General features: G+C 44.3%; 1 protein-coding gene across 1 annotated transcript in view; it reads right to left on the minus strand.

Annotated features, from left to right (window-relative positions):
* Positions 1 to 3,792: 3,792 nt before the first annotated feature.
* Positions 3,793 to 14,892, minus strand: part of LOC138252886 (uncharacterized) — a 235,118-nt gene continuing 224,018 nt past the window's right edge. The window contains exons 7-8 of the mRNA XM_069205775.1: positions 12,890 to 13,023; positions 3,793 to 5,765 (exon numbers count right to left, since the gene is read on the minus strand). Coding sequence (XP_069061876.1) covers positions 12,919 to 13,023 — 105 coding nt within the window. The 3' untranslated portion in view covers positions 3,793 to 5,765; positions 12,890 to 12,918. The remainder of the gene's footprint in view (positions 5,766 to 12,889; positions 13,024 to 14,892) is intronic.

Here is a 14,892-nt window from a genome sequence, read left to right on the forward strand (position 1 = left end):
ACAGCCTTATGACATCCGTACATGTGCACATCACATCAAATTCAGAGAGATGCTCAAGGCAGTATTGTTCTAACCCTACGTTACCCCCGCCGGGAGTCTATCTTAGCGCCGAGAAACCCCTTCCGGGTGATTTGTGCCCAATATCCAATGGAATTAACATAACACAACTGCATTCCCGCCAAAGTTACTGCATGACCCACACTCACCCCAATCAAAAGTAACACATTACCAAATAATGTGTGAGAGCAACACCTTCACTCCTTCCGCCTGAAATCACCCCTCAGTTACAGACTAGTTCATTAAACAGCCTTCTAACGAATGGTCACTCAAAGAACAAAATCAAATACTCCGTCTTTGAGCTACTGACAGTGAGAGAACCCGACTCACGTCTGATAAGTGAATTATTGAATCATGGCTGGGGGAAGACCTGCCACCAAACCTACATGAAACTACCCGACCAGAGAATGTTTAAAAAGGAAATGCAGCTTGTGAATTTACACCCACGTTAACCCCACTTTACTTCAGCTTCTAGTTAAAAGATGTTCTGTAACTGCTAGTCTGAAGTTTACCCCTATCGGAGTAGGTGGTTGTGCCAAGTTTTTGCTGTAGCCTTGCCTAATAACGTATATGGAAAAATTCATGAGGATTTTGTGTTTTGGGACCCCCTTTTTTCTCAGCCCATGTTTGAAGGATCACCTTGAAACTTTCCATGTGCAGACTGGTAGCACCATTGTGGAAAGTTCAGTGAGGAGTCCTCAAATGAGCCCGAGATTATTAGCATATACAGCTATTGGTATAGATATTGACATATAGACATATATATTATTTGATTAATGTAATAAATAATTCATTGCTTCATTCATTCATTGATTACCCAGTGGGGGCTGCAGGGAGTCCAGTAAACTCCCCCCACCAAGCATCATTAAAAAAACTGTTCTTCACCTGGGTCATTAAATAAATGCCCGAGGATAACTTACCATATTCTTAAAGCACTTCTAGCTGGAGCTCTGTGATCTTGAAAACATCATGGATATATTTTTATTAAAACTTTACTAAACATTTCTGTAATATTTAATATTAATAAACATTGCATTGTGTAAATTATTAAAATATACAGTTGATACAATCTACTCGCATGAAACCATGGAAATTCAGCAGTTATAGTTAAGAGTTATTTCAAGTAACTATAACTCGCGCCCCAAGGTAACTTATCCCCAATAGTTTGAATACTAATGTTTCATTTATATTTTTAGAAAGATTATAGACGTTATCATGAGTGCTGTAATATCTGGGTAATTAGCAGTGCATAGTGAGGACGTGAGTTATAGTTATTTGAAATAACTCTAACTGATGAATTTCTATAGTTTTGTGCGAGTAAGATCTGAATCTAACTATAATGTCCCTGTAGCCTCTGTTTTTTTAAGTGAATTTCAATTTTTGTAAATCTATTTCCTAATTATAATGTCCCTGTAATATTTGTTTTTTCAGTGAATTTCTATGTTTTTTTTAACGTAAAATAATTTTAATTACTATACATTAATCCAACCACCACTGCGCACTACATTAATGCCAGGGTTTGCCCATAGGGCCTGGCTGCAGGCCAGGCCTTGCAGCCAAGCCACTATAACCACCCAACCCTGGACCACGCATGGCCTTCAGCCATGCACATCGAGAGTTGGCCACAGGGCCTGGCTTCTTAGAACCATCCAACCCCGTGTCACGCACGGCTCCTGAGACCAAGCCCCTGTTACCACCCAGCCTTGTGCAAAGCACAAAGCACAGACTTCTGCCCTGTACAGTAGGGGTTGGCCTAGCAGCCAACCCCCTACAATCACCCATTATGGGATGGAAGAAAGAGAGTGAGAGAAAGTGAGAGATTAAGAGACATGGCGTGGCTGCAAACATCTATGTCTCAGGGGTGGGCACCCCAGGACATACCAAGAACCTGCCCTGGGGGTGGCGGTCCCCAGTTCCATCTATGGCTCCAAGAGGGGGCCATGCAGCCCCCCTCCAACTTTGCACACATCCCTTGCAGAGCTGGTGGTCCCCAGGAATTGGGGGTCCCAAATGGGACCCCCTTTCTTTTTTTAAATATTTGCCCTGGGGTGGTGGTGGTCCCCTGGGCAGCAGGGGGCCACGTGGCCCCCTGCTCATAATTGAGTGTAGCCTCAGGGATCTAGTGGTCCCTGGGGCTTGGGGGTCCCAAAACAACCTCCTTTATTTTTTAAAATATTTGCCCTGGGAAGGTAGTGATTCCCAGGGCAGCAGGAGGGCACATGGCCCCCGCTTATTTAATCAAAGCCCGGGGAGGTGGTGGCCCCAGGACAGAAGGGGGGTGCACACCCCCCACACATTATTACGGTAACACACGTGGGAGGTGGTAGTCCCCGGGGCAGCAGGGGAAGGGCATGCAGCCCCCTGCATATAAATTATGAGCCCCAGGGAGGTGATGGTCCCCGGGGCAGTGGGAGGGGGCCAGGAGGCGGCCCTGCATTTGTAAACAAATGCCCCCAGCACTTGGCCTACCAGGGGGCTTTATAGTAACCTCACCACCAGTGCTAAGGGGTCAGGATGTTCAGGGTGTTCGTACCCTGGCTCCTTTTCTTTATTTTTTTACTTTTTTTCTGGGACTCGGCTAGAGCCTAGTCCCAAGACAGCTGGCAACACTTCAACAGTTTCTTTTATTGAAGTGTTATCAGCAAATCCTTTGCATCCCATACAAATTTGGATGTTCTCTGAAACTACTGAAATGAATTACACCAAAACAAAAGAAGGTTGCTTTCTGGACCAGGACCTACCGTTCTGCCAAATTTAGTGTAATTCCATCCAGTATTTTTTGGGCTATCTCTGTTCAAAGCCCCTACGGCAAAATGAATGGGAAAAACATGTTTTGGGACTCTCCTTTTTCTCTGCCTCCTTGATGGATCACCCCGAAACATTCCAGGCCGCAGATGACGGGACTGGCTAATTATTATGGAAAGTTTTGTGAAGATTCAGTAAGCAATGCCAAAGATATGGGCAGGTAAAAAAAACTCTTTTCATATAGAAACTAGGTCCTAACTATAACTACCTAGAGGCAACCGCCCGCATCACATGGCCGAAGGGTTGGCTGCCTGCACGGGGTTGGCACCATGCTCTGCAGTGTGTGGTTAGGGGTCGGGTTTACGTATGGTAATAAATTATTACTTTACATCAAAAAACCCTAGCAATTCACTGAAAAACACAAAGGTTAACGTGACATTATAGTTAGGTGAAAATTTCAGTGACAACATAAAAACTAAAAAAATACACTGACGTTTTCCAGTTAAAATGTATCTCAAGTAACTATTACTTGTGCCCTAATGCAACTATAATTCACACCCTCACCATGCACTGCTAATTACCCCACATACAACATCACTCATGGCATGATCTATGACATCATTGATAACTTGCCTTAAACATCTGAAATGACATAATGGATGACAAGGCTGCCTATTGCGGGGTGCAAGTCCCGGTTACTTTAGGGCACGAGGTAGAGTTACTGCAGATAACTACAAGTGGTGAATTTCAGTGTTTTTCTTATATTCTAAAATGTTACTTTCTCACTGAAATGTTCACTTAACTATAATGTCACTTGAATTCTACACATATATTGAAAACTATTAAAAACAAATCTCTATGGTTCCCTCACACCCTACCTCCCCCTTTTAACCTTTTGAGCCTAGCTAATGCTGTGCTTCGTGGCACTGTAGCGAGGGTCACACTTTACAAGCCACTCACATACAAACACACAAAAGAGAGCACAATCAATTGTGTTGATAAACATGAATATTTATTAATATGAAGCAAGATATCATTGTTTCATGGTAGCGAGCAAGCATGGAAGTCTATGGGGAAAATCATCTCATAGAATTAGCAGTTATTGGCTTCTGGGCGCTATGGAAGTCATATACACCAATCAGAGTCATCTTTGTCCCAGGAGGCCTTAGAGAACCAATGTCAGCTGTGCCGCAAAGGACTCTGGGAAAGAGATGGTTAAGGTGCAGCCATGGAGGAAGCTTCACGAGACATCCGCTTAGGAAGCTTGAGATGTGAAAGGTGGCCACAGAGTGCACGCTTCCAGCTTCTGATGCCACGTGTGACTTTTCCCAAGCATTAATTCAAATCTGTGTCATTTTCATTTATTTAATGGATAAATTGCAATAAGGCACACAGGCCCATATTTATACTATTCTTGCGCCGCATTTGAGTCATTGTTGACGCAAAAGCGGTGCAAACTTACAAAATGTAGTTGCGTTTTGTAAGTTTGCACCGCTTTTGTGTCACAAAATGACGCAAATGCAGCACAAAAATTTATAAATATGGGCCTTAGTGACACACACACACCGTCCTTTACAGGAGTAAATCCCGTCACTTATTCACGCACTCACAAGTAGCTTTCAGAGCCGAAAGTCCCCTGAGACATGTCTCTTTTGGAAATCTTCTCAAAGAGGCGTAAATATCTGACATTGTTGTAGAGACACCTAGAAAGGCACAAGTCGTTGGTTATTCATAAGCTTTACCTCTCTGAAGGCGGTGAGGGATTTACTCCATTTAAAAACAGATGGACATCTCGGAAAAGGAGGAATGGAACACGCCCAGCACTTTAAGGAATGTAAGGCAAAAGGTTCCCAGGACCTGGTCCCCAGAGGGTGCTCTCAGTGGGATCCCAGGCCCTGGCCCCCAGATGGAGCACTCAATGGGCTCTTAGGACCTGGCCCCCAGAGGGTGCTCTCAATGGGTTCCCAGGACCTGGCACCAGAGGGTGCTCTCAATGGGCTCCCAGGACCTGGCACCAGAGGGTGCTCTCAATGGGCTCCCAAAACCTGGCCCCTGGAGGGTTCTCTCAATGGGTTCCCAGGACCTGGCCCCAGGAGGGTGCTCTCAATGAGCTCCTAGAACTTGGCTCCCAGAGGGTGCTGTCAATGGGATCTCAGGTCCTGACCCCCAGAGGGAGCACTCAATGCTCTCCCAGGACTTGGCTCCCAGAGGATGCTCTCAGTGGGATCCCAGGCCCTGGCCCCCAGATGGAGCACGCAATGGGCTCTTAGGACCTGGCCCCCGGAGGGTGCTCTCAATGGGTTCCCAGGACCTAGACCCCGGAGGGTGCTCTCAATGGGTTCCCAGGACCTGTACCCCAGAGGGTGCTCTCAATGGGTTCCCAGGACCTGGTCCGCAGAGGGTGCTCTCAATGGGCTCCCAGGACCTGGCCCCCGAAAGGTGCTCTCAATGGGGTCCCATGACCTGGCACCCGGAGGGGTCTCTCATGTAGGGACCCAGGAGTAGGGTCTTTTCTTAGTGAGGCAACTGATTTCTTTCTCAGAACTGCTCAGAGCCTCATTAAACTAGTGACTGCACCATGGGCAGGTCGCAGGTGTCCTATAGGGTGTTTAAAATAATTGTTCTATAGAAACCTGTTAGCTCTAAAGACCAGGCAGGCAATGTTCTGCAGGATTATACGAATCGCCCAGAGATGAGTCATCATTTAAAACAATCTCATCAAAAAGTCAGACAGCAGGGAGCAAGGCATTTATACTAACATAATAATCATGAAAAGCAGAGCTGAAAAATCACAAGGGCACAGATAGAGCCCGCAAGGCAATCATGACATGCGGAGTCACGATAAACACATCAGTGCTCCTGACAGGCACTGAAGGCGCTGGCTTAGAGATCCAGGATTTATTGTTTCTGCGCAGGGGCTCCTGGCCTCCGTCCTCTGTGGTTTACTGGGCCTGGCTCGATGTCTGTCAAGGAGATAGAAACAGGGGGGTGAGATCATGGGGTGGAGATTATACACAGGAGCAGAATACAAGAGAGAGTCAGACATCATGTAGGGGCCCCAGGCAGACACCCCAAAATAAACAAACACTGACCAGTGTCAGTTCATGCAGCTAATTCAGGGTGACAGGAGGGTGAGATCATGGGGTGGAGATTACACACAGGAGCAGAATATAAGAGACAGTCAGACATCATGTAGGGGCTCCAGACAGACCCCCCAAAATAAACAAACACTGACCGGTGTCATTTCATGCAGCTGTTTCAGGATGACACCCCCCAACCCCTCTGAGACATAGCTTTACTGGTGAGCTGTACACAATCTTCCTGATGACACAGTTATGTGGTATAATATTTTCAAAAAAAATTGCAATACCTAAAAATACTGAATAAAATATTGAGAACAACAACAGCATGTTTACATGCTTTGTAAGCGAACTACAAAAACATCAAGACAAAAATATTGTGGGACAAAATTATTTAAAAAACTGGTCATAATTTCAATGTTACCATATGCATCATTATATTTAAATTTAGATATTACAATTTAAAAGATTAAGAAATGAGCGGATCCAACCAGAAGCAAAGACATTTTGAAAGACACTGCATAATAGTATTTGCTCGTTATCTTCTTATGGCCATTTATGCTGTTGTCATAAGAGGTCAAGGTTCAAATATCTCTATGAGGAAAGGGAATCATTGCAGCAACAACTGAGCCAGACACTGCTCTGTTTGTGTCCTCAGCTTTCATCACTAGTCCTGAATAAAGTTAAAATCACGCTGGCGTATTTACGTGAATTTCAAATTATCCTTGTTACATGAAATTCCCCAAATTACACCATTGCACCTCATTATGCTAATGATGCATCATTATATGCCATTCACGAAAAAAAATCATTGCAAACCCACAGGATCAATGGAACACCAGCGGCTGTTTTTAAGTCGATCCTTCGAGACCTCTTGTATATACTTTAGTATATACTTCTTTGTAGACTTCAATTCCGCCCACTGTCACTGTCATTTAAAAATCATTGCTTCTAAGTGGCTACCTTTTCCTATTTGTCCCACCTTCTCCTCCTTTGTCTATTCCCATGGAGCATGCCCCTAGTACTTGTAGCCTTCCACTCGTGCCATTATAGTATCTTCGTCAGGGACTTTTTTTTCCCTGTAGCTCCAAGTGCTTTTGAGCCAGAGGCAACGTTGTTATCTCCTCCAAGCTTGTTGTCGATCTCCTGCCTGCAGAGTTACTTGACTAGCCCCCCAACCACCTTTGCTCCTCGCGGCTCGTTTTTTTTAGCTTTTGGATGAAAACACACACATTTGCTTGCCTTTTAATTCGCTTTTTTAAAATAAACATTTAAACATTTTATAAAAGCAATTTAGACAAAAACACACACACACAACATGAGCATAGAGTCAAGATCCCTGCAAAACAAAACAAAAACGTTTTCAAAGTTAGCCTCGCGTGAGAACTTTCTGGTCACAAAACAAAAATAAAGTTGATTAGAAATGCAAATAATGGCATTTTGTTTAGTGACCAGAAAGCGCTCACTGAACGCAAATTTTGACGAAGCTTTTGTTTTTCCTGGGACTCCGACTCGGTGCTCCTGCCCTGTAAGCGTGTTTTGGTTCGAACTGCTTCCTGGCTGAAAAGAAATCACTCACTTTGGGCTTGTTTTCTGAAATCTTTGCATGCATCTTTCAATGTGCCCCCGTCCAATATGTGTGTTGTACCCCGTAAAATATAAACCTGTGTGGTTTGTTGTCTTTACAAAGCATTTTTTTATTTATTTCTGGCACAAAAATGTGAGCTTTCAAAACTGTTTTCTTTTTGCTGGACCTCTATCACAGCAAATTGAAAACGTTTTTGAAAACTCAGATTGGGTGCGCATTTTTCATTTAGAAAGGAAAGAGCTTTCTTTGTAAAGGCTCCAGAACATATGGCTTGCCAATAGAAAACACGCAAACAGCAAGGATTGCTGTTTTGTCTATAAATTGTAAATAAAACATGATTCTTAAAAGAGCCTCAAACGCTGCTTTGCAATTACAATAGTAAGTAAACAAAATCGTTGTTCTTGCTTCACCGTTGGACAAAGCAAGGGATATAATTTTAAATTTGTTTGTTATTGGGGAAGGTTTATGTTTTTCCTTTTAAAAGAACATATACCCAAGTAGTTAATATGCATTTTGGTGGAAAACAAATGTTTAGTTTGGAAACACACGTTGTTTCTGGCAGTGATGACTATCTTGGATGCTTTCAGCATTTACAACCTTTCACTGGATAAGACTAATTACTGGTGCACGGGGGACATAGACTCAGAATACTTTGCCTCCTTTGCCTCCTCATAGCAGGGCTGTCTCCAAAATATTTATAAAGAAGTGTTAACGCTTTAATTACAAGTGGGCTTAGCGTAGACAAAAGGCTTGCTGGGACAGAAAGGTCGCCTGCAGCCTCCTCCTCTACCGTCTTCAGTAATTTAAAAAACATAACACCTATCCTTTACTAAGTGTCATCTGCACCTACTAAACTACTCTGTTACCTTTGTAAAAGGCAATAGTTTTTTTCTTCCAAATCTGTGCGGTCACAGCACTGTTTTCAGTAAGCAGTGATTATTTAATGTATGGGGTATTCTTACATTTCTCTCTTTAAACACTCAAGCACTCATGCTGTCACCGTAACATTGCCTATTCCCCCGCGGCGCATGCTCACCCTGTCACAACATCCAACCTGCATCAATTATTTAGCAAAACATTAAGGGCTATTTTTAATATTTCTACTCCTAGCCTTCACCCAGCATTTCTGTTAGTCAGCCGGAAGCTCTGATGGTGGGGCGGTGAAAGTGGTATTCTATTGTAATTAGCATCTCTGATTTAAATTAGGATGCTACATGGCAATTTTTCATTTTTTGCTGTAGATGGAGGAAGAAGATAAATGGGAGTGCTTTAGTTATATGCCGGGCCACAAGAATTATGTGGCATAAAGGACCAAATTATGTGGCAGGGTTGACCAATTTATGTGGCAAGAAAAGTCCAGTTATGCATTTACAACACCAATAGCTCCAACTCTCGCAAATGCGAGACCTATTGCATTGCAAATGCTTGTTGTTTTTCTGAACTATTGTGTTTTTGCATCAAAAATTCATATAAGGACGGTTTAGGTGGTAAACTGTGGTTCTGAATTACACAGTAGAAATTGGGATTTTTAGCACTAAATGCTGAACAAGGTATTTGTATTTTCCTTTACTAAATGTAATTTTGCGTAACGTTGCAGAAATGTATACAATTATGTGAAAGAAAATTATGTGAATTTCGCAAACCCGTAACCATCACTCAGTCTTGTGAAAAACCCACTAGACTTTAAAACACAACATCTCCAAGATTCACTTCACAGAGCTTTCACTGAGTTTTCATACCAGGAAGCAAAATCATTCCTCTTTTGCATACTAAACCATTTTAATACGTTTGAGCCAGCGGGCCTGGCCTTCACCTATAAGTGTCGGCAAATGAGAGTTGCTGTTGATGATAAAGCTTGACATAGTGATTAGTGGTTTGCGGCTCTTTAAATTGGCTTCAGGAAGTTCTTCACTTATGCATGTTGTTCCCAGATTAGTCAAGCCACAGTCTTTGTCTTGTGGTGTCAACAGGAAGGTGGGGTGGGGCTGGGAGTTATTCTCAGGGGAACATAAAACAAAAGGCATGAACCAGTGGTTAATTTGGGCCGGTGATTTCCGGTGCTCGACACCAGCACTTAATTTTCAGCACTGTCACTTCTAACGGTCTACCACATGGTGGTGCTGTCTGCCAAATACCGAGATCAGCACAATAATTGTTCATTAATTGAGTACACATTAAAAACAATGAATACCTGCCACCCAGGTCATTCACATATTTTTCATGCTGTGGAATTGTGACACTAGCAGGGGTGTGATGGTCAGCAGTTGTGTTGGCGCTGTCACTGGGAGGATTATGCTGCAGTAGCCTCCTGACGAGGGCTCTTATAGTGTTACAAATTAAGCACTGGCAAGAACCCTTATTCAAATGAGGAATTAGTAAACATATTCCTTAGAAATATTACCTGCATCTCATGCTGGGAAAAACAATGCCTCCAAAAGCAATCAAAGAGCATTTTCACATTTTACACAACACACTGTGTGGCCTGACTGAACTCTTCACAGGCCTAAGTGCTTCCAAGCACAATGAAGGAGCCAAAGAACTCCCTTCCTCAAAAAACAACCCTTGGACCTGATCTGTCAATCATGCGTGCCCTGATTAGAGAAAGACGAAGAAACAAGCAGTGGTAAAGTAGCTGAACAGCACCATCTCCAAGAAAATCACTGCCCGAATATGAAACTTCAGAGCTGGCCTCAGCATTGAAACAGCAAAGCTGAAGGTGCTGGGTGACATCAGTCTCATATTGGAAAAGGGGGTAGTCTGTCTACCTGTGATGTAGGTCTGGCTGCTCACTCAAGAGAAGCTGTTCCTGAGTCAGAGCATCACAGGGGTTTATGAAGGAAAGTATTTAACTGGTTCGCGTTTTCCTCTTGATAAAAACCAAGGAGGTCACCAGCTGAGTCCTACAAGGCTTGATCCAGGCCCCTGCGCTGTAAAATCCAGGAGATCGTCACCCTGAGAAACTACTACTGAACTCTATAACAATTTCCTATCCTCCTATCCACGCTCAAGAAGAGCCTAGACCCCACCAATGTCATGCTTCCTCTATGCAGTCACTTACTTTCACTCTTAACTCTACCATCCCATGCATCCCACACAACCTAAAGACACAAACTTACATCTCAATGTCAACTCAATCCTGAACACTTGAAAAGAGCCATACACATGTGGCCATGTCCACAGTAAGATTCAGGAATGCCAGGTTGTGGGGGGCCCACCACATACCAATTGCCCCTCTTAAAGCGGTATTGCACTCCAAAGGCTGGACATCACCTCTACTAAGCTGCATCCCTCCAGTGGAGTACACTCTCCATCATGGCTAGAATCCAACTCAAACTCTGCTGCTTAGCTCACAAAGTGATACACAACAGTGACCCATGTACCCCTGTGGATCTATTCTTCATTGTGGGGTGCTCAAGAGGCCTTAGAGGGTGGAACACTGTTTTTGGCATTTCCAACATGAGAACCTCCTATGCAATAAGTCAGTCTTTCAGCAGGGCCCCCACCACAGCCTGGAATTATCTGCCCCATTAATTCAGGATGCTGTCCTCACACTCCACTTAAGAGAAGCATTCAGTATGCACCTTCTTCATCAGTTCATAAGCTAAATCCCAGTCATACCCTCCTCAGATTGATTACCCCTGATACCCAGTGCCGCATGAGCTGCCTTCGTTGACTGATTTCTGTACTCAGACCCAGCCTTATCTATCACATTGTTGCATGTGTCTCATGTGAAGCATCAGATACCTCAGGGTCCACATGTACTATAGAAGACCAAAGATGATGGGAAGAAAAACACTGGGTGCTTAATATCCTTGTGGAACGAATGATACACACTAGTTTGCCTGTTTTCAGCTGCACAAAATTGCGGAATAAGTAGTTTACATAAACTTGTGAGCTAGAATGAAAGTGGATGAAAGTAGATAACAGGCTTGGTTAGAAGTTGGTTAAATTCTAGGGCAGCTTCTTGTAAAGTAGTCAGGTAATCATCATGGATCTCAGTAACTGAATGTATTAACTTATCAAACTCTGAGATCTCGTGGGTAATGCAACGATGAATGTTCTAATATTATTCTGACAATTTTTCAAGGATAGGTAACACTAAGGGGGTCATTCCAACCCTGGCGGGCGGCAGTAGCCGCCCGCCAGGCGGGAACCGCCATTTGGCCGCCATGCGGCCAAAATAGCGCTGCCCCCCATTCCAACATTCCCGTTGGGCCGGCGGGCGCTAACCAAGTTAGCGCCCGCCAGCCCAGCGGGAATGAGGGCCGCAACACAGGAGCCGGCGGTGTTGCGGCGGTGCGACGGGTGCAGTTGCACCCGTCGCGCTTTTCACTGTCTGCTAAGCAGACAGTGAAAAGCTTCATGGGGCCCTGTTAGGGGGCCCCTGCACTGCCCATGCCAGTGGCATGGGCAGTGCAGGGGCCCCCAGGAGCCCCAGGACACCCCTTACCGCCAGCCTCTTCCTGGCGGTGAAAACCGCCAGAAACAGGCTGGCGGTACGGGGGTCAGAATCCCCAGGGCAGTGCTGCTTGAGGCGCTGCCCTGGTGGATTCTCCCAGCCGGGGCATAATCGGCGGAGAACCGCCGGCCCCGGCTGGGCGACCGCGGCTTTACCGCATCGGTCAGAATGGCTAGTGAAGCACCGCCAGCCTGTTGGCGGTGCTTCCGTCATTCGTGACTCTGGCGGTCCATGACCGCCAGGGTCAGAATGACCCCCTAAGATTGACAATTATATCTTTTAATATTAAGATGAAACTGTGAATATGAATCTCCGACAATACAATACATTTGAATACCTACCTGGAGCATGCCATGTTTCATATCATAAGTAACTAACTACATTAGGAAAATGGCATAAGAGTTATGAAGAAAATATTGTAATAAATGGTGCCTGATGACAGGTTATTTTAATGAATGTTTTACTTGCTATTGACATTAAGACACTGATGTGTATCATCCTTGTAGAGTAATGTGTTTGTCCAACATGAAGACTGGTTGTCTTCCAACACAGCACCCAGGGCAGTGTCTATGCCACTACAGTGCCAGGCTATGTCTCACCCACGGCAACCACTGAGCGCCAGCAATGCAAAAAGGGGGAAGGTTCCTACTTGTGAGTGAAACAGAGTTTTGGCTGAAAGTGACAAAGAATTTTAGAACTCATTAACTACTAACAGTGGTCTTCAATTAGTTCATTTAAAGACAAATACATATCAGTTTTGGATCTCATTTTCAAAGGGCCTGTGATAAAATCCTGTAACACAGGTGGTTGGTTATTCACTGGCAAAAAAAGCACCACACCAGAAATCTGTTGGGCAGGACTGCAACAAAGCTGTGTGGTTGTCACTGCTGCCACATGATTGTTCTTTTTGCTTCATCTGAGTAGTGTTAGGCAGCATCTTTCTCTTTTTATATCACCCACCTGAAGTCCTTGTCAGCCCTGTGTGAAGGCTATGATGGAGCCTGGACTGTGTACTTTCCTGCGGTGGTGTACAGCTTCTCGAAGTCCATCTGCCGCTTCACAAGTGACTCATATTGGTCCTGGTGTGTGGAGACCTACCAGAAATTGGAACAAAACATAGACAAGACTCAGCCAGCATGCAGTGTTGGGCAGTAGCTCAAATATTCAGTGTAATCACTCCACTGACAGGGGCGTGGTGCAGACATGAGTATGAGTCTGCTACTAATTATCAGGTTTGGGCAAAATTTATGTCAGAGACATTGGAGTAATTTCAGTACTTACGCATTCCTCTTCTGATGCAAAATTACACAATTATGCCAGGTTCAGTAATTAAAAGTTATTTGGTGAAAACTCCTACCTCAGGAGCACAGGTACCACAAAACAAAGGACAGTGAGCGGCTACTAGTGCTGTCTGTCTCCTATAGCATTAAGATATATTTCAAAGGGCAAAATGCATCTTCATGCCCATTTGGGGGCACAAGGATACATTTTTCTCAAAGAAAATAGTAATAACTACCCCTTAAGGAATTACCCCAGTTATTTCCACCACTACTAATTATCTGTCACTGGATAAGAGACTTTGGGCCATATTTATACTTTTCGACGCACAACTGCGCCAACGCAGTTGTGCGTCAAAAAAGTTAACGCCGGCTAACGCCATTCTGAAGCGCCATGCGGGCGCCGTATGGGCATAGTGGCATGTAGGGGGGCACAAATGAGGCCCCCCTATGCCACAAAAAAATATATATATATACTTACCAGCACTTACCTTAAGTTCCCAGGGGTGGGTCCCTCCATCTTTGGGCGTCCTCCTGGGGTGGGCAAGGGTGGCAGGGGGTGTCCCTGGGGGCATGGGAGGGCACCTGTGGGCTCCTTCCGAGCCCACAGGTCCCTTAACGACTGCTCATGACGCTAACGCGGCTAGACGTCATTTTTTAAGGCCCGCCCACTCCTGTGCGTCATTTTTGCAGGGGAGTGTCAATAAGGCGCACAGGCCTGGGTGTCATTTTTTAGACGGGAACGCCTTCCTTGCATATAATTAACGCAAGGTAGGTGTCCACGCTAAAAAATGATGCAAACTCCATGAACTTTGGCGTCTAACGCCAAAGTATAAATATGGAGTTTGTTTTGCGTCGGATTTGCGTAAAAAAAAACGACGCAAATCCGGCGCAAACAGAGTATAAATATGGCCCTTAGAGCCTAATTTTGAGTTTGGAAGTCATTGAAAATCCTTCAATTTCTACAGGAAACTCTAAATGCTCAGTAGGATCCATCAGTTGATCTTTCCTCAGTATTATCCATATAGAGGAGGAACTTCAATCATCAAAACAGAAAGCAAGAAACCCAGCAGTGGAAAAAGCAGCTAAAGGGAACTCTTGAAAACCTAATTCATGAAAAATAACATGTGAAGTGGGATAGGGATCATGATTGAGGTGCGAGAATCGAGGAGTAGGGAAGAGGTGAATGAAAAAAGAGCACTTGTGGGAAGCAGAGGCACAAACAGACGGAGCAAAGAAACAAACAAACTCTTATGAAGTGTTGGATATCAAATAAAAAACTACCCACAAGAGAGCAGTGGAAGAACATAACTCCCAGAATACTTGGAGACCAAAATGCTCCTGGGTTTGGCAAATAGAAAAATAATAAGAAAAGCCATCAAATCAAGAGCAGATAAATGAGACAGACATCAGAGTCTCTCCTGAATCAAACAGAGGAAACATACAAGTCAGTCTATCAGAGCACTGTGAGACTGAATAATTCCTGGGTGAGACAACCCCAACAAGACGTACGAAAGCCTTTGAACCAACAGCAGGGAGATGAGTTAGACCAAAAAGGCATACAATCATGACTAAGTGGCAGACCAAAAGCCCACTCTAAGTTTATTTTATATATTGGAAAGTTTTGATCTGCCATGAGACAGCTATAGCTGTTTGTAGCAAGACCCAAAAAAGAGGCTGGTCCCT

This window comes from Pleurodeles waltl, chromosome 1_2 (assembly GCF_031143425.1).
Source record: "Pleurodeles waltl isolate 20211129_DDA chromosome 1_2, aPleWal1.hap1.20221129, whole genome shotgun sequence".
Lineage (NCBI taxonomy): Eukaryota > Metazoa > Chordata > Amphibia > Caudata > Salamandridae > Pleurodeles > Pleurodeles waltl.